Source organism: Daphnia pulicaria, chromosome 7, assembly GCF_021234035.1.
Source record: "Daphnia pulicaria isolate SC F1-1A chromosome 7, SC_F0-13Bv2, whole genome shotgun sequence".
Taxonomy (NCBI): domain Eukaryota; kingdom Metazoa; phylum Arthropoda; class Branchiopoda; order Diplostraca; family Daphniidae; genus Daphnia; species Daphnia pulicaria.
This window is the reverse complement of record NC_060919.1, coordinates 8166490-8186377: the sequence shown is the minus strand read 5'-3', so window position 1 is coordinate 8186377 and position 19888 is coordinate 8166490. Positions and strand designations below refer to the sequence as shown.

Here is a 19888-nt window from a genome sequence, read left to right as displayed (position 1 = left end):
AGCCTCTTTAGTCAAGGAAATGGGCCAATTTTACCAAAACTGCCTGGCTGAAATTACGGACCCTACGACTGAGCTCGATTGGCCCACCTTCCAAGCCTTGCGCGAGGAAGCACGGGAGTGGCACCTCCGCGCCCTCATGGGGGCGAAAATCAGATCCCGAAGTGTGACGGATAGCGACATCGACAGCCCTTCCCTCTTTCATGTCAGGAAAGAAAAGAGCAACGGCCGGAACGTCAACATCGTGGAACTACACACCGACACTGAAGGACAACTATTGGATCTGGGAGCAATCAACGCCGCCCTCACTAACGGATTCCAATCGGTTTTTGGTCAGAACCACGCCGGCGACTCTCAATCGGGGACGTCCTTCTTGAACAGCATCGGTAGCCGCCCCCAAATTCCGGACTTAACATCGCCGCCGACCTTGATCGACCTAACTGCAGTTGTCACACGGCTGCCCTCAAACAAAAGTCCAGGAGAAGATGGCATCCCCTACGACTTCTACAAACAATTTTGGGATGTCATTGGGCCCGTGTTTCTGGAAATGTTCACATCAGTTTTACACGACGGACGGGTATCCGGATCCCAGTCGGTCGGCCTCGTCCGCCTCATCCCGAAGTGCGAGAGCCCGTCAAAAGCCACGGATTACCGGCCCATAACACTGCTCAACTGTGATTATAAAATCATGGCGGGAGTAATGGCGGCACGACTGAAGAAAACGCTTCCACAGGTGATCGGCGACGCCCAACGTGGCGGCATTCCGGGCCGAAGAATTAGTGACAACTTGTCCCTCTACCGCGACATCCTCGCCTTCGTTGGAGAGCGTAACATCGATTTAGGGATGGGCCCGAATATTACATCTGTGCCAGGATGGTGATTGGGATTGATTTCGCCAAGGCGTACGACCTAGTACAGCGCGATATTCTTTGGGACATCATGGGAAAATTTGGATATCCCCCTACTTTCGTGACGTGGATTAAAACCCTCTACACCGACGCCAAAATGTTCTTGCTGAACGGCCAGTCGATTGCTGGAAAGGTGGACTGCTTGTCATCTTTACGGCAAGGATGCCCCCTTTCCATACACCTTTATGTGTTATTCCTGGAACCACTGCTGCTCCGATTATCAACAGAAATGAAAGGCATCTCCTTTTTTGGAAGGAAGGTGGCCGTGCGTGCATTTGTCGACGACGTGGCAGTTTTTACTGACAACGACGAAGATATCATCTTAAGTGACCAAGTGATCGGCGATTTTTGCAAATGGACGTCCAGCCGTCTCAACAAAACGAAATCTAAAGCACTAGGACTAGGTGGCTGGAGCCGCCGCACATCTTAGCCATTACAATGGTTGGAAGCAGTCGATCAGTTAACCCTTCTTGGAATCCCCTTCTCTCATTCCGTCGAGGAAACAACCTCCAGAACGTGGGAAAAGGCGTTCGGCCATTTCCAGGGCATGCTACGTTCAAATATCGGTCGCTGCTTCACCCTCTTTCAACGAGTAAGATTCCTGAAAGTGGAGGCCTTCTCAAGAATCATTTACGTCGGCCAGATCCTTCCCTGTCCACCGCTGCTGATCGAGAAAATTAATCGAGCGGCCCTGAAATTTCTGTGGGCCGGCCGGCTGGAACGGCCCCCTCCTGGAACCATCTATCGGAGCGTCGATGAAGGTGGCCTAGCGATGATTCACACCGAATTTTTCCTCGGCTCCCTTTTCTTACGCCAAATCCTGTCTTCTGTACTGGGGCCTGACACGGTGGATCGTTTCCTCCTACGGTATTGGCTGGCCTTCCCCACGCGTGGCCTGCTGGGACTTTATGCTGTAACGGCTGCCCCAGTCGCCTTCCGGAACACCATCTGGAAGACTATCCCGCGCCTACCTTTCTCCGTTCGAGACTCCTTTTTCCTCTTCAATCACCGGCTCCTCTATACCCGTGAGAGGGCCAATCGTATAGATGGTACGATAAATCCCGAGTGTGATAGGTGCAAAAGTGACATTGAATCAGCGGAGCACCTAATGATTGGATGCCCGTCGCGTGCAACGGCTATCAACTGGCTCAAAAACAAACTACAGTCCCTAGGCTGCTCCGGCACCTGGACGAATTGGATCAACGGCGATATAGGACAACTCCCACTCGACGCCCCGGCTCGCCTCCTTGTCGCAGTCTTCGTGGATATCACATGGCGAACAAGACAGAGAAAACGGCTTCCTTCGATCGCAGAATACGAGTCCAAATGGACGCAGTTAGTCCAACGTTTCTAAATCGGAGTCTTTAGCACAGCTGAATTGTCCCCCCCCCCTCCCCGCAAGTCATTATGGTGATCTCCAGTTTCAAAATCAGGTCTCATTGTCTATCTCAGTTTCATTGTACACTTCCACGCGACGGCTTTTTGTATAATGTAAAATGTTAATCTAGTTTTGGCACAGTAAATACAGGAACGTTTCCAACTCAAAAAAAATTCCCGGTATGGGAACGGAGAGATACGTTTTATTGAGGAATTCTATTGTTTCAATTCTTTTCGTTTATTTGCGGATATTTCCGGTGTTACAGTAACAAGTTGGAAATCAGCAAAGATAATCCCAATTTGATGTTGGTCCGTGTGGGGTGCGGAAGTTCCTCTGGAGTTGGTCCCGGTAGGGTGGAAGGCAACAGACGGCGTGGCAGTTTTCGTACCTGCCATCTAGTAGTATTTGGGAGAGTCAAAATCAGTATTTCGAAAAAGATTGCATTATTGGAAAAGATCAAAGCGTCGGTATCGATGATTTCCCGTAATGTCCCAGGCAAAAACGGTCACATCTGATCATTATGAGGCGTAAAGAGTCTGCAATTGTGCAATGCTAGGCAAAACATGTGGTACTGGAGATGCAGAGTATCGATCCCCGTACTTCTAGCATGCTAAGCGAGCGCTATTCCATCTGAGCTACATCCCCATGAAATGCCACACTTGAAGTGATTATAGACAACAATAATAAAATCAGAATGGATCTTCTAGGGCTCATCCGGGAATCGAACCCGGGACCTCTCGCACCCTAAGCGAGAATCATACGACTAGACCAATGAGCCGTGTTCAAAGTGTGTCAAAATGTGTTTCGAGCGTCTATGTCCAAAGTGAATTGCTTGTCTTTTGAGTTATGCGATTGGGTTCACTTTGTAGCTGTGACGAAAAAGATTGGCCGTCTACCGGACTATTCTTGTTTGATTTACATTTTTAATGTGCCGAAATAGCTCAGTTGGGAGAGCGTTAGACTGAAGATCTAAAGGTCCCTGATTCGATCCCGGGTTTCGGCAGGAATCTTCGTTCAAAATCCCATATGGTCTAGTGGCTAGGATACCTGGCTTTCACCCAAGAGGCTCGTCGGACGTGTTTTGGGTGAGCTCCTCAAGCCGCCAGGTGGCCCAGCCACTAGACCAGTTATTTGGACCTTCTCAACCGTGCCCTGTGCCACTACGTGGTTTATTGTGCTTCTACTAACTTAGTGCACAGTTTTAGTGCAGGTGGAGTGTGTAATTTGTGTTTATTTCCCCACCCCCCTCCCGACGCTAGGCTTGAGGCTCTGCTTCGCCATGCGGTACGAGGACACCTTTGAGATCGGGTTCGGCAACCCTTTCCCCAGGCTTCAATTGTTATCCGTACACCGTTTCATCACCGGTCTGGGACTCAGCGAAAGCCAGATTCTGGCAATTGCACCAGTCCTTTTGGTTGGCGACCAGGTCGTCCGAGTCACTCTGTTCAAAACGGCGGACGTAACGGCCATCCTAAACCAACATGGCGGCGCCCGACAGCATTGTATTGAAGGTCGTCAGATCAACGTTCTCATCAAGGACCCAAATGTGGAGGAGCGTTTTGTGAGGGTTTCTGATTACCCAGCAAATGCCAACATGGAAGTAATGAAAGTCCGGTTGCGTGAATTTGGTACTGTCCTTGACCTTCGCCGGGACCGATATGCTGGAGCCACAGCCGGAATGATTCCATGTCTTACCGGTCAACTCACGGTTCGGATGACGCTTAACTCTCCGATACCCTCCTATCTTCAAGTTGGTGAACATAAAGTGTACATTCGATACGCCAACCAGCCGGTAACGTGTCGTGAGTGCAACCTCCCCGGTCATATGGCTCTGGACTCCCCTGCACGGAAAAACCGCCTATTACCGGCACCACCGAAGATTGCACCACAGAAACCCAATGGGGGAAAGGAAAAGTCGATGGCGGCAGCTCTTCAATCGGCTTCAAGGCCGCCGAGCACCCCGACTGAATTCCCGCCTCTCCCGGATAGATCTTGGACGGAGGTCTCAAGACGGAAGAAGACCCAAAACAAGACTGAGAGTGATGAGACGATTTTAGTACCAGAAACACCGCCGATCAGCGTCTTACCCTCGGCAGAGTCATCGACGGACATAGTGGGCGACTCCCAAGAAATGGAGACTCTCTCGGCGGAACCGACGCCAACAGGCGAAGTGCTCCTCGACCTAGCACGGGAGCACGGCCACACAGACATGTCACCGTCCGAATTTGAGGAGGACATGTCCACCAAAGAAACATCAAGTTCCAGCGTGCCTGCATCGCCAAAGAGAAGACGGACGCGATCGAGAAAACAGACGAAAACGCAAAACTAATCATGAAGGTCGCATCTATAAATATTGCTAGAATCAGCACACCGGAACGTCTTCAACTACTCCTCAACTATTGTGTTTCAAATGAGTTTGATGTCATCTGCCTACAAGAAGTAGCATTCTCATCGTGCCCCATTCTCGAAAGTCGATTTCAAGTTTTTGCTTCACCCGGCCCCAACAAGGCGGGTACTGCCGTGTTAGTTTCCAAAACCCTGAAAGTGCAATCTCATATGTGTGACCCTGATGGTCGTATCCTCTGTGTTAATTTTGGTCAAGTGTCATTTGTGTCTCTCTATGCACCCTCGGGTAGAATTTTCCGTGATGAAAGAAGTACCTTTTTCCGAGTGATTGTGCCTGCCTTTTTGTCCTGTGTAAAAGAGCCAATAGTACTCATGGGGGATTTTAACGCGGTTGATGATCGGGGCGACAGACTCCGGAAGGCTGGAACGACCCCTTCCACCCCAGTCGATCATGCGTTAGTAGCTTTAGTTGGGGGATTAGAGCTGGTGGATGTATGGAAGGCCTTACGACCCCGTGACTCAGGTCACACCTATTTCCACCAGGGTGGATCAGCGCGGATCGACCGCATTTACTGCTCCAGATCCATCCGCCAGGAGTTCACACTGATTACAACCGATACTACGTACGTGACGGACCATGCGGTGCTTCACGCCGCTTGTTCGATCCTGCCGGTACTCCCAACGCCTAGACCCCCCCGACCGTCTATTTGGAAACTCAATACGACAATTTTGTCGGAAGATGCTTTTCGTCGACAGCTGACGACGTTTATTCGACACGCCACAGCTCTCCCACTCAAAGCCGTCAACGTCGTGACTTGGTGGGACTCCGTTTTCAAACCGGGTGTCAAGCGGATTGCTCAAAGCTATTGCAGACGACGAGCCTCTTTAGTCAAGGAAATGGGCCAATTTTACCAAAACTGCCTGGCTGAAATTACGGACCCTACGACTGAGCTCGATTGGCCCACCTTCCAAGCCTTGCGCGAGGAAGCACGGGAGTGGCACCTCCGCGCCCTCATGGGGGCGAAAATCAGATCCCGAAGTGTGACGGATAGCGACATCGACAGCCCTTCCCTCTTTCATGTCAGGAAAGAAAAGAGCAAAGGCCGGAACGTCAACATCGTGGAACTACACACCGACACTGAAGGACAACTATTGGATCTGGGAGCAATCAACGCCGCCCTCACTAACGGATTCCAATCGGTTTTTGGTCAGAACCACGCCGGCGACTCTCAATCGGGGACGTCCTTCTTGAACAGCATCGGTAGCCGCCCCCAAATTCCGGACTTAACATCGCCGCCGACCTTGATCGACCTAACTGCAGTTGTCACACGGCTGCCCTCAAACAAAAGTCCAGGAGAAGATGGCATCCCCTACGACTTCTACAAACAATTTTGGGATGTCATTGGGCCCGTGTTTCTGGAAATGTTCACATCAGTTTTACACGACGGACGGGTATCCGGATCCCAGTCGGTCGGCCTCGTCCGCCTCATCCCGAAGTGCGAGAGCCCGTCAAAAGCCACGGATTACCGGCCCATAACACTGCTCAACTGTGATTATAAAATCATGGCGGGAGTAATGGCGGCACGACTGAAGAAAACGCTTCCACAGGTGATCGGCGACGCCCAACGTGGCGGCATTCCGGGCCGAAGAATTAGTGACAACTTGTCCCTCTACCGCGACATCCTCGCCTTCGTTGGAGAGCGTAACATCGATTTAGGGATGGGCCCGAATATTACATCTGTGCCAGGATGGTGATTGGGATTGATTTCGCCAAGGCGTACGACCTAGTACAGCGCGATATTCTTTGGGACATCATGGGAAAATTTGGATATCCCCCTACTTTCGTGACGTGGATTAAAACCCTCTACACCGACGCCAAAATGTTCTTGCTGAACGGCCAGTCGATTGCTGGAAAGGTGGACTGCTTGTCATCTTTACGGCAAGGATGCCCCCTTTCCATACACCTTTATGTGTTATTCCTGGAACCACTGCTGCTCCGATTATCAACAGAAATGAAAGGCATCTCCTTTTTTGGAAGGAAGGTGGCCGTGCGTGCATTTGTCGACGACGTGGCAGTTTTTACTGACAACGACGAAGATATCATCTTAAGTGACCAAGTGATCGGCGATTTTTGCAAATGGACGTCCAGCCGTCTCAACAAAACGAAATCTAAAGCACTAGGACTAGGTGGCTGGAGCCGCCGCACATCTTAGCCATTACAATGGTTGGAAGCAGTCGATCAGTTAACCCTTCTTGGAATCCCCTTCTCTCATTCCGTCGAGGAAACAACCTCCAGAACGTGGGAAAAGGCGTTCGGCCATTTCCAGGGCATGCTACGTTCAAATATCGGTCGCTGCTTCACCCTCTTTCAACGAGTAAGATTCCTGAAAGTGGAGGCCTTCTCAAGAATCATTTACGTCGGCCAGATCCTTCCCTGTCCACCGCTGCTGATCGAGAAAATTAATCGAGCGGCCCTGAAATTTCTGTGGGCCGGCCGGCTGGAACGGCCCCCTCCTGGAACCATCTATCGGAGCGTCGATGAAGGTGGCCTAGCGATGATTCACACCGAATTTTTCCTCGGCTCCCTTTTCTTACGCCAAATCCTGTCTTCTGTACTGGGGCCTGACACGGTGGATCGTTTCCTCCTACGGTATTGGCTGGCCTTCCCCACGCGTGGCCTGCTGGGACTTTATGCTGTAACGGCTGCCCCAGTCGCCTTCCGGAACACCATCTGGAAGACTATCCCGCGCCTACCTTTCTCCGTTCGAGACTCCTTTTTCCTCTTCAATCACCGGCTCCTCTATACCCGTGAGAGGGCCAATCGTATAGATGGTACGATAAATCCCGAGTGTGATAGGTGCAAAAGTGACATTGAATCAGCGGAGCACCTAATGATTGGATGCCCGTCGCGTGCAACGGCTATCAACTGGCTCAAAAACAAACTACAGTCCCTAGGCTGCTCCGGCACCTGGACGAATTGGATCAACGGCGATATAGGACAACTCCCACTCGACGCCCCGGCTCGCCTCCTTGTCGCAGTCTTCGTGGATATCACATGGCGAACAAGACAGAGAAAACGGCTTCCTTCGATCGCAGAATACGAGTCCAAATGGACGCAGTTAGTCCAACGTTTCTAAATCGGAGTCTTTAGCACAGCTGAATTGTCCCCCCCCCCTCCCCGCAAGTCATTATGGTGATCTCCAGTTTCAAAATCAGGTCTCATTGTCTATCTCAGTTTCATTGTACACTTCCACGCGACGGCTTTTTGTATAATGTAAAATGTTAATCTAGTTTTGGCACAGTAAATACAGGAACGTTTCCAACTCAAAAAAAATTCCCGGTATGGGAACGGAGAGATACGTTTTATTGAGGAATTCTATTGTTTCAATTCTTTTCGTTTATTTGCGGATATTTCCGGTGTTACAGTAACAAGTTGGAAATCAGCAAAGATAATCCCAATTTGATGTTGGTCCGTGTGGGGTGCGGAAGTTCCTCTGGAGTTGGTCCCGGTAGGGTGGAAGGCAACAGACGGCGTGGCAGTTTTCGTACCTGCCATCTAGTAGTATTTGGGAGAGTCAAAATCAGTATTTCGAAAAAGATTGCATTATTGGAAAAGATCAAAGCGTCGGTATCGATGATTTCCCGTAATGTCCCAGGCAAAAACGGTCACATCTGATCATTATGAGGCGTAAAGAGTCTGCAATTGTGCAATGCTAGGCAAAACATGTGGTACTGGAGATGCAGGGTATCGATCCCCGTACTTCTCGCATGCTAAGCGAGCGCTCTACCATCTGAGCTACATCCCCATGAAATGCAACACTTGAAGTGATTATAGACAACAATAATAAAATCAGAATGGATCTTCTAGGCCTCATCCGGGAATCGAACCCGGGACCTCTCGCACCCTAAGCGAGAATCATACGACTAGACCAATGAGCCGTGTTCAAAGAGTGTCAAAATGTGTTTCGAGCGTCTATGTCCAAAATGAATTGCTTGTCTTTTGAGTTATGCGATTGGGTTCACTTTGTAGCTGTGACGAAAAAGATTGGCTGTCTACCGGACTATTCTTGTTTGATTTACATTTTGAATGTGCCGAAATAGCTCAGTTGGGAGAGCGTTAGACTGAAGATCTAAAGGTCCCTGGTTCGATCACGGGTTTCGGCAGGAATCTTCGTTCAAAGTCCCATATGGTATAGTGGCTAGGATACCTGGCTTTCACCCAGGAGGCTCGGGTTCGATTCCCGGTATGGGAACGGAGAGATACGTTTTATTCAGGAATTCTATTGTTTCAATTCTTTTCGTTTATTTGCGGATATTTCCGGTGTTACAGTAACAAGTTGGAAATCAGCAAAGATAATCCCAATTTGATGTTGGTCCGTGTGGGGTGCGGAAGTTCCTCTGGAGTTGGTCCCGGTAGGGTGGAAGGCAACAGACGGCGTGGCAGTTTTCGTACCTGCCATCTAGTAGTATTTGGGAGAGTCAAAATCAGTATTTCGAAAAAGATTGCATTATTGGAAAAGATCAAAGCGTCGGTATCGATGATTTCCCGTAATGTCCCAGGCAAAAACGGTCACATCTGATCATTATGAGGCGTAAAGAGTCTGCAATTGTGCAATGCTAGGCAAAACATGTGGTACTGGAGATGCAGGGTATCGATCCCCGTACTTCTCGCATGCTAAGCGAGCGCTCTACCATCTGAGCTACATCCCCATGAAATGCAACACTTGAAGTGATTATAGACAACAATAATAAAATCAGAATGGATCTTCTAGGGCTCATCCGGGAATCGAACCCGGGACCTCTCGCACCCTAAGCGAGAATCATACGACTAGACCAATGAGCCGTGTTCAAAGAGTGTCAAAATGTGTTTCGAGCGTCTATGTCCAAAGTGAATTGCTTGTCTTTTGAGTTATGCGATTGGGATCACTTTGTAGCTGTGACGAAAAAGATTGGCCGTCACCCGGACTATTCTTGTTTGATTTACATTTTGAATGTGCCGAAATAGCTCAGTTGGGAGAGCGTTAGACTGAAGATCTAAAGGTCCCTGGTTCGATCCCGGGTTTCGGCAGGAATCTTCGTTCAAAATCCCATTTGGTCTAGTGGCTAGGATACCTGGCTATCACCCAGGAGGCTCGGGTTCGATTCACGGTATGGGAACGGAGAGATACGTTTTATTCAGGAACTCTATTGTTTCAATTCTTTTCGTTTATTTGCGGATATTTCCGGTGTTACAGTAACAAGTTGGAAATCAGCAAAGATAATCCCAATTTGATGTTGGTCCGTGTGGGGTGCGGAAGTTCCTCTGGAGTTGGTCCCGGTAGGGTGGAAGGCAACAGACGGCGTGGCAGTTTTCGTACCTGCCATCTAGTAGTATTTGGGAGAGTCAAAATCAGTATTTCGAAAAAGATTGCATTATTGGAAAAGATCAAAGCGTCGGTATCGATGATTTCCCGTAATGTCCCAGGCAAAAACGGTCACATCTGATCATTATGAGGCGTAAAGAGTCTGCAATTGTGCAATGCTAGGCAAAACATGTGGTACTGGAGATGCAGGGTATCGATCCCCGTACTTCTCGCATGCTAAGCGAGCGCTCTACCATCTGAGCTACATCCCCATGAAATGCGACTATTCTTGTTTGATTTACATTTTGAATGTGCCGAAATAGCTCAGTTGGGAGAGCGTTGTCCACCATGTCCAAAGTGAATTGCTTGTGTTCTCACTATACGAGAACATGAAATGAATGGCTGCATCAGCTGTTGTAAGCAGCTGACTGGAACGACTAGAAAGTCAGTAATGGACTTGTGTATAGTTTGGTTCCTGATAATTAAATAGTTTAGTAAAGCGAAAGGGAAATAAATTATGAGGCGTAATAATACCTGGGAATAACAGGATACTCATGTACAAGAATAGAGGGTGATAATCACTCGTACAATATGACAACCCACCTGGTATGAGGGAAAACATTAAATTAGAAAGAGGTGTAGGTTATGACAAGAAGGGAAATTTAGCAATGACTTGAAGTAAAGAGCATGAATCACGAGGCCTGACAGTTACAATGCCTCACAATCAAATCATGTCACGAAGGACTTCAACTGAATAAATAAATGATGTTTTAGATTCAGGCACACATAACGAACAAGGAATTATTGTACCTGATACAAATGACGGAAATATCACTAAATTATCGTAACTGACCACAAGAATGGGAACAAGCAAGTCTGTCAGAGAACAGAAACTACACGCTGCTCATGCAAATCACGCTTCAGCAGACGATAAAATGGCGAGGGAACTGACAGCGAGAAGAAGAAGAAGGGAGGAGAGATAAAGAGAGGCGCAAATTATAGTTAGACGTTGCCAGATTGTAATAATACAGATTTCGCCGATTCATTCTCCCCCGAGTCCGGTTGGACGGACGAGCTGGATTCTAGTAGGCAAAGTTCAGTTATTCCTCGGCGAAAGATTCCGGTTGGAAGTTGAATATCGACAGCTCGAACACATCCATCTGTGCCTGGGAATACCTTGGCGACGTGTCCAATACTCCACTCTCCACGCCGGAAGTTCTTGTTGATCTCCAATACGACGTCGCCCACTTCCAGATTTGGACGCTTGATCTTCCACTTCTTTCTTGCAGCTAACGACTGCAAATACGTAGTTTTCCACATGCTCCAAAACAAATTTAGCACCCGCTGCAGGTAGCGATAGTGCTCTCGAGGCGAAGCATCGTCGAAGGATCCAGCAGGTGGATATGACGTCGGCGGCCGATTTAGGAAATCGTTCGGAGTGAGCGGACGAAAATCCTCCGGATCCGAGCTAGCGTAGGTCAACGGCCGGGGGTTTTGAAGTCCAGCTACTTCATACAGCAATGTGCGGAACAAGTCTTCTGTTGGGTAACGAAATTTGTCCCCTTCTTGCTCTAAGGCGTTGCACAGGGCTCGTTTGGTGGATCGGACCAGCGATTCGTGCGTGCCACCAAAATGTGGGGTCTGGGCTGGCTGGAAGGTCCATTTGATGTTGACTTCTTTTAGGAATTTTGGAATAGCTTCATCTGCATACATTTTCTCCACTGCTTCTCGTAACACTCGCTCAGCACCGACAAAGTTGGTTCCATTGTCGGAATGTATGACTTCCTGCTTTCGATACAAAGAAATGAACTTTCTCAATGCTAGAAGAAAATCTGACGTCGAAAGAGATGGGACGAGCTCCAGAAAAACTGCTCGGGTGACCATACACGTAAATAGCACGCCCCATCGTTTGGCCGTGCGATTCCGAATGAGACCGACTTCAAATGGGCCGAACAAATCGACGGCGGTCCGTGTAAAGGGAAGAGAACCGGAGTCCAATCGCGAATCGGGGAGATCTCCCATCAACTGCTCGCCAGGTTGCGCTCGGTTTCTTCGACAAATAACGCAATTCCGTCGGATCCGTTTTATTGCTTCTCGCCCGCTCGTTATCCAAAAATGCTGGCGAATATAAGATAGTAGGAAGTCCGTACCAACATGCTTAAGATGTTCATGAAAGGCGATGATGATTTTCTCGGTGAATGGATGACTCCCGGGAAGCAGAGGTGGATGTAACTGGTCGTATGGTAGTTTTGCGCGTCCAGCCCGTCCTCCAAGCCGTAGCACGCCATCTGGACCGAGCACAGGAGCCAAGGCCAACAGACTCGAAGTAGAATGGAGCGGTTTGCCCTTCTTGAGACGATGCAACTCCTTTTCGTACACCTTCGACTGACACGCCTTGACCAGCTCCTGATATTTCTCGTCCAGCTTGGATAGGGCTGGAATGTCGCCGGGTCCTATTTGAATCTCCTTCCAATGACCAGTATCCTTCTTTACGGCGGCAGAATATGAACGGCTCGAGCGCATTTCTTCAGTTACGGCCATCCATGGGAGATCCACTGGCCAGCTATCTTCCGATTGCATTAAGAATTCCGGTCCGTACAACCACATGGACGGAATTGGCTGTTCATCAATCGATGAGCGGGTGGCGAGATCGGCTGGGTTTAATACTCCTGGAATAAAACGCCACTCTTCTGGCTCCGTGATGGTCTGAATTTCTCCGACGCGATTGCTCACGAAGACTTGGTAGTAAGCTGCGGTCGCCCGGATCCAATTCCGGACCGTACTGCTATCCGTCCAGAGAAAACGCCGTTGAATCATTGGCTTGAGGATGGAATGAACCGTTCGGAGAAGACGCGCAGCTAGTAACGCAGCATTCAATTCCAGCTTGGGAACTGAAATAGTTTTCTTCGGGGCGATCTTATTCGCTGCCTTGACTTGACGTACCAGTATCCTGCCATCTGAGTAGACAACGCGAAGGTAGATAACGGCAGCATAGGCTTCTTCCGAAGCGTCTCCAAAGGCGTGAATATCAACCGTGGAGATCTGGGCTCGATCGGGAAACAGACATCGTGGCATTTTCATCGTGTTGAGCTGCTCTAAAGAGAGAAACCATTTTCTCCACCAAATTTCGTCGTCACCAGTAATTAAATCCGTCCATCCGAGCCCTTTGAGACCCAAAATTCTCAAACGGATCTTAGCCTTGACGATAAAGGGCGATGCTGTACCCAACGGATCGAAGACGCTGGCCACTTTGCTGACCAAATCAACTCTTGAAAAGGAAGAATCGAGCATTTTGTCCACCTTGAATCCCAGCAGATCAGCCTTTGGATCCCAGACGATTCCGAGCACCTTTTCTGTGTTCTCACCCGTGAGCGGATGAGCAGAGATTGAATCAGGTTCCGGCTCCGTTCTTGACACTGCTCGCAGGAAGTCAATGGAATTTGAAAACCAGCTTTGGAGGTTAAGGTCCGAGTTGGCCAATGCATCCTTGACGGTAACGGCTTCTTCAACTGCTTCCTTTACTGATGGAGCGGAACCCAAATAGTCGTCGACGTACATTCTTTCCTTGACGGCTTGAATCACACTTTCTGGCACTCCGGCGTCTTCTAAAATACGACGGACGATAGCTACAAACGGTGAACAGTTGACTCCGAATGGGAGTCGATCCATTCGACAAACAATTAGCTCGGCAGCGTCCTTCTCCTGCCATAAAAAGCAGAAGTAGTTACGATCTTCACTAGAAAGACGAAAACGGCTGAACATGGCCTCAATATCTGAGGCCCAGGCAATCTCTCCTTCACGGAAACGGATGATGACCGCAGCCAATGATGGCTGCAAGCCGGGACCACTGATGATGGCGTCGTTCAGACATTTTCCTTTGAAGGCGGCGGCGGCGTCGTAAACTACTCGTAGTTTCGTCCCTTTATATACTCCATGATGTGCTAGAAAGTATAGAGCGCTGGCCGGATCTGGAACACGGGATGCATAACCTTGATCTAGGTATTTCTGAATGGCCGCTCGATAGTCCCTCTCGAACTCCGGTTGACGTCTGAAACGGTTCAGCAAGCTCCGGAATCTATTCTCCGCCATCGGACGATTGCTGTCCAAGTTGGGCTCTCCTTCACGCCAGATGATTGGTACCTCGTAACCAACCTCCAATCGTTTCGTCTTCTCCTGGACGATCTCGAGAGCTCGTTTATTCTCAGGTGAGACACACCCAATCTGATGTTCGGTTCCATAGTCTTCAGTATCACAAAACCGACGCATTTCCGTGGCGAGATTGGCTAACGAGGCGCTTCCGGATATCTTGCAGCTCCGAACGGATGTAACGTTTACTCGACCTTCAATAACGCCTCGAACGATCCACCCGAACGCCGTCTTGGAGGCAATAGGTTCTTTCTCCAATCCGACTCTTGATTCAATGACCGCTACTAGATGGGCATGATCTAATCCAACTAAAATGTCAACTCCTCCTCCTGTCTCTCCGAGCGGGAGACTCGCCAGGTGAGGCCATTGGACCTTTTCTTTATTCCAGTCTGTCACCGGTGTTGGACTAGCCACCTTCTTCATAGTGGATCCTTCCAGAGACAGGATATCTCCATCAGCAGCTTGAACTCGAAACTGGATCCTACTCGAACGATGACGAGTGATTACTCCACCGGCTCCGTCCACGGTTAGAAACTGAGGTGGCCCACGAAGCTTCAGCACCTTGGCGAATGCACTACGCATTAAAGTCGTGTCGCTTCCTTCGTCGATAAAAATGTTGGCTAAAACCCAACTGCCATCTTCAGCCATTACTGGTAGTCGCAGCATACCCATGGCTACGCGTTGGGGGCACCAGTCCTCGCTGTCGTAGGTCTTGCTTTCTCTTCACTCTCCTTTTCCGACGGCGAACCTTCCTTGGTGGAACTATGCAGCAACTGATGATGATAAAAACCGCAACCGGCATGCTTGCATATCTTCCGTCTGTCGCACTCACGAACTGAATGCTTGGTTGAAAAGCAGTAGAAGCAAAGACGTCGACGCATGCAAAATGTAAGACGTTCCCCGACGGAAAGCGATTTAAAATCTTCACAATCAACCAATCGATGCTCCTTCTCACATTTGAAACAGAACGGTTTACCGTTAAAACGACTAGACTCCTTTTTCTGCCCGTCAAATGACTTGGTCGAACTTTGATTTGTCCGGGCTTGACGTTTCTGATTGGATAGCTTGCTCGAGTTTGGATTGACCTGGTCTGCTGCTATGCTGAACGCGTTTTGATACGCGGAGGCGCGAGAACACAGCCACATACCGAAATCATTCAGGCTCCGATCTTCAATCCGTCCTCGTCTCCCTTCATTCCAGGCCAATCGATCGTGCAACTGAAGCTTCAGGCAAATTTTCTCGATCAGATCCGTTGTGCCGGTCTCCCCGATCCTGCTGAGGTCAAATAGATGAGTGCGGATCCTCTCCGCAAATCGCTTGAATGATCCCGGGTCCTGCTTTGGTTCGAGTTTCCCGATGGCTTGATGATGGGCTGCTCTCATGACGTCACGTCTTCCGCAAGTCTGCTTCAGACGCACAAGAGCTTCAATGTACGCTGGTTCACCACCTCCTAGACCGTAGACTAAATCCAAACAGTCCCCGCGTAAGTATCTCTTCAAAAGCGCCAACTTCTCACCAGCTGACTTAGGAGTGTCATGTACTAGTGCTCTGAATAGATCAATCCAAGAGAACCATTCGAGTGCCTTTCCTTCGAAAGACTCTAGCTCGGCCGACACTGATGAACGCGTGCTATGAGTGGCAACGACGGGTGGAAGCAGGCCCGCACTGTATAGGTCGATCCAGGTGTCAGGATTCTCTTGATTGTTGTTGATGTTCAGTCGGCGTTGCTGCTCCGATCCATCTTCGGCTGGAGTAATAGGGTGTTGACTAACTGACGTAAACCGGTCCTCTTCGGGCAGCTGATTCCTTCTTGGATTCTCTATTCCCAGAGACCTGAGAGCATTTTGAGCCTCATCCGCTTCCTCCCAAGCCCTATCCATTCGTTCACGAGCTTGTTCTGCTCTCATCAATGCGTTGGCAACCTCTTCCTGACGAGCACGTTCTCTTCCCTGTGCTTCCACTGGGTCGATTACAGGCGCTGGGATTACAGGCGCTGGGATTACAGGCGCTGGGATTACAGGCGCTGGGTTCGGGATGATGTTTTGTCCGATGACCGACTCGGCGTCTCCATCTCGACTGTTCAAATAGACTTGCGCAGCAATGGCCAGATCACTCGAACGCGTGATATAGCCTAAATGATTAGAATCTTGTCTTTCGGCCTCCGCGTCGTTGTCTTCGATCGATAATATCTCGGAATGCAACCGTGTACTCTCCAGCAGCAACTCTTCAACGTGGCGTAGACATCCGCGCAAGGCTCTTCTTGAACCCCTTACACTGATCAAAGACTCGATCTGTCTGTTGGTCATCGTGATCTGGCGACGCAACGTCGATCTTCTTGACTTTAAGGCTGCTAGTCTTAAGATGGCCTCGTCGATAGCTTCTTCCTCCAGGACTTGCGAGCCACCATCCATGTTGGGGCCGAAATAAGGTGCACCGACGTGCTACGAGATGATAAGAAGCGAGCTGGGATAACGGCCGTAAGACTCAACAGGCTGAACCAGTGAACATAAAGATGAAATAAATCTTGTATGGAGCTGTAGAGAATTCAACTCCGGTTCGAAGGACCAAATGTTCTCACTATACGAGAACCTGAAATGAATGGCTGCATCAGCTGTTGTAAGCAGCTGACTGGAACGACTAGAAAGTCAGTAATGGACTTGTGTATATTTTGGTTCCTAATAATTAAATAGTTTAGTAAAGCGAAAGGGAAATAAATTATGAGGCGTAATAATACCTGGGAATAACAGGATACTCATGTACAAGAATAGAGGGTGATAATCACTCGTACAATATGACAACCCACCTGGTATGAGGGAAAACATTAAATTAGAAAGAGGTGTAGGTTATGACAAGAAGGGAAAGTTACCAATGACTTGAAGTAAAGAGCATGAATCACGAGGCCTGACAGTTACAATGCCTCACAATCAAATCATGTCACGAAGGACTTCAACTGAATAAATAAATGATGTTTTAGATTCAGGCACACATAACGAACAAGGAATTATTGTACCTGATACAAATGACGGAAATATCACTAAATTATCGTAACTGACCACAAGAATGGGAACAAGCAAGTCTGTCAGAGAACAGAAACTACACGCTGCTCATGCAAATCACGCTTCAGCAGACGATAAAATGGCGAGGGAACTGACAGCGAGAAGAACAAGAAGGGAGGAGAGATAAATAGAGGCGCAAATTATAGTTAGAAGTTGCCAGATTGTTATAATACAGATGACACACATGAAGTGATTATAGACAACAATAATAAAATCAGAATGGATCTTCTAGGGCTCATCCGGGAATCGAACCCGGGACCTCTCGCACCCTAAGCGAGAATCATACGACTAGACCAATGAGCCGTGTTCAAAGAGTGTCAAAATGTGTTTCGAGCGTCTATGTCCAAAGTGAATTGCTTGTCTTTTGAGTTATGCGATTGGGTTCACTTTGTAGCTGTGACAAAAAAGATTGGCCGTCACCCGGACTATTCTTGTTTGATTTACATTTCGAATGTGCCGAAATAGCTCAGTTGGGAGAGCGTTAGACTGAAGATCTAAAGGTCCCTGGTTCCATCCTGGGTTTCGGCAGGAATCTTCGTTCAAAATCCCATATGGTCTAGTTACTAGGATACCTGGCTTTCACCCAGGAGGCTCGGGTTCGATTCCCGGTATGGGATCGGAGAGATACGTTTTATTCATGAATTCTATTATTTCAATTCTTTTCGTTTATTTGCGGATATTTCCGGTGTTACAGTAACAAGTTGGAAATCAGCAAAGATAATCCCAATTTGATGTTGGTCCGTGTGGGGTGCGGAAGTTCCTCTGGAGTTGGTCCCGGTAGGGTGGAAGGCAACAGACGGCGTGGCAGTTTTCGTACCTGCCATCTAGTAGTATTTGGGAGAGTCAAAATCAGTATTTCGAAAAAGATTGCATTATTGGAAAAGATCAAAGCGTCGGTATCGATGATTTCCCGTAATGTCCCAGGCAAAAACGGTCACATCTGATCATTATGAGGCGTAAAGAGTCTGCAATTGTGCAATGCTAGGCAAAACATGTGGTACTGGAGATGCAGGGTATCGATCCCCGTACTTCTCGCATGCTAAGCGAGCGCTCTACCATCTGAGCTACATCCCCATGAAATGCAACACTTGAAGTGATTATAGACAACAATAATAAAATCAGAATGGATCTTCTAGGCCTCATCCGGGAATCGAACCCGGGACCTCTCGCACCCTAAGCGAGAATCATACGACTAGACCAATGAGCCGTGTTCAAAGAGTGTCAAAATGTGTTTCGAGCGTCTATGTCCAAAATGAATTGCTTGTCTTTTGAGTTATGCGATTGGGTTCACTTTGTAGCTGTGACGAAAAAGATTGGCTGTCTACCGGACTATTCTTGTTTGATTTACATTTTGAATGTGCCGAAATAGCTCAGTTGGGAGAGCGTTAGACTGAAGATCTAAAGGTCCCTGGTTCGATCACGGGTTTCGGCAGGAATCTTCGTTCAAAATCCCATATGGTCTAGTGGCTAGGATACCTGGCTTTCACCCAGGAGGCTCGGGTTCGATTCCCGGTATGGGAACGGAGAGATACGTTTTATTCAGGAATTCTATTGTTTCAATTCTTTTCGTTTATTTGCGGATATTTCCGGTGTTACAGTAACAAGTTGGAAATCAGCAAAGATAATCCCAATTTGATGTTGGTCCGTGTGGGGTGCGGAAGTTCCTCTGGAGTTGGTCCCGGTAGGGTGGAAGGCAACAGACGGCGTGGCAGTTTTCGTACCTGCCATCTAGTAGTATTTGGGAGAGTCAAAATCAGTATTTCGAAAAAGATTGCATTATTGGAAAGGATCAAAGCGTCGGTATCGATGATTTCCCGTAATGTCCCAGGCAAAAACGGTCACATCTGATCATTATGAGGCGTAAAGAGTCTGCAATTGTGCAATGCTAGGCAAAACATGTGGTACTGGAGATGCAGGGTATCGATCCCCGTACTTCTCGCATGCTAAGCGAGCGCTCTACCATCTGAGCTACATCCCCATGAAATGCAACACTTGAAGTGATTATAGACAACAATAATAAAATCAGAATGGATCTTCTAGGCCTCATCCGGGAATCGAACCCGGGACCTCTCGCACCCTAAGCGAGAATCATACGACTAGACCAATGAGCCGTGTTCAAAGAGTGTCAAAATGTGTTTCGAGCGTCTATGTCCAAAATGAATTGCTTGTCTTTTGAGTTATGCGATTGGGTTCACTTTGTAGCTGTGACGAAAAAGATTGGCTGTCTACCGGACTATTCTTGTTTGATTTACATTTTGAATGTGCCGAAATAGCTCAGTTGGGAGAGCGTTAGACTGAAGATCTAAAGGTCCCTGGTTCGATCACGGGTTTCGGCAGGAATCTTCGTTCAAAATCCCATATGGTCTAGTGGCTAGGATACCTGGTTTTCACCCAGGAGGCTCGGGTTCGATTCACGGTATGGGAACGGAGAGATACGTTTTATTCAGGAACTCTATTGTTTCAATTCTTTTCGTTTATTTGCGGATATTTCCGGTGTTACAGTAACAAGTTGGAAATCAGCAAAGATAATCCCAATTTGATGTTGGTCCGTGTGGGGTGCGGAAGTTCCTCTGGAGTTGGTCCCGGTAGGGTGGAAGGCAACAGACGGCGTGGCAGTTTTCGTACCTGCCATCTAGTAGTATTTGGGAGAGTCAAAATCAGTATTTCGAAAAAGATTGCATTATTGGAAAAGATCAAAGCGTCGGTATCGATGAT

At 48.4% G+C, this 19888-nt stretch overlaps 1 protein-coding gene and 5 non-coding genes across 6 annotated transcripts; 2 read left to right on the top strand and 4 right to left on the bottom strand.

The window, feature by feature from the left end:
- Positions 1 to 2989: 2989 nt before the first annotated feature.
- On the bottom strand, positions 2990 to 3061 carry Trnap-agg. Its single transcript has one exon. It is a non-coding gene; the product is annotated as a tRNA-Pro (tRNA).
- A 6339-nt stretch (positions 3062 to 9400) lies between these two features.
- Trnap-agg lies at positions 9401 to 9472 on the bottom strand. Its single transcript has one exon. It is a non-coding gene; the product is annotated as a tRNA-Pro (tRNA).
- A 152-nt stretch (positions 9473 to 9624) lies between these two features.
- Trnaf-gaa lies at positions 9625 to 9697 on the top strand. Its single transcript has one exon. It is a non-coding gene; the product is annotated as a tRNA-Phe (tRNA).
- Positions 9698 to 10973: 1276 nt separating this feature from the next.
- Positions 10974 to 14789, bottom strand: LOC124348688. Its single transcript, XM_046798962.1, has one exon. It carries the CDS (start codon positions 14787 to 14789, stop codon positions 10974 to 10976), a length of 3816 nt encoding a protein of 1271 aa, XP_046654918.1.
- A 2615-nt stretch (positions 14790 to 17404) lies between these two features.
- Trnap-agg lies at positions 17405 to 17476 on the bottom strand. Its single transcript has one exon. It is a non-coding gene; the product is annotated as a tRNA-Pro (tRNA).
- Positions 17477 to 18622: 1146 nt separating this feature from the next.
- On the top strand, positions 18623 to 18694 carry Trnae-uuc. The gene has a single exon. It is a non-coding gene; the product is annotated as a tRNA-Glu (tRNA).
- Positions 18695 to 19888: the final 1194 nt, after the last annotated feature.

What these genes read in the sequence shown, in the direction of transcription:
- LOC124348688 (XM_046798962.1), bottom strand. Translation starts at nt 14,789, where the DNA reads ATGGGTATGCTGCGACTACCAGTAATGGCTGAAGATGGCAGTTGGGTT.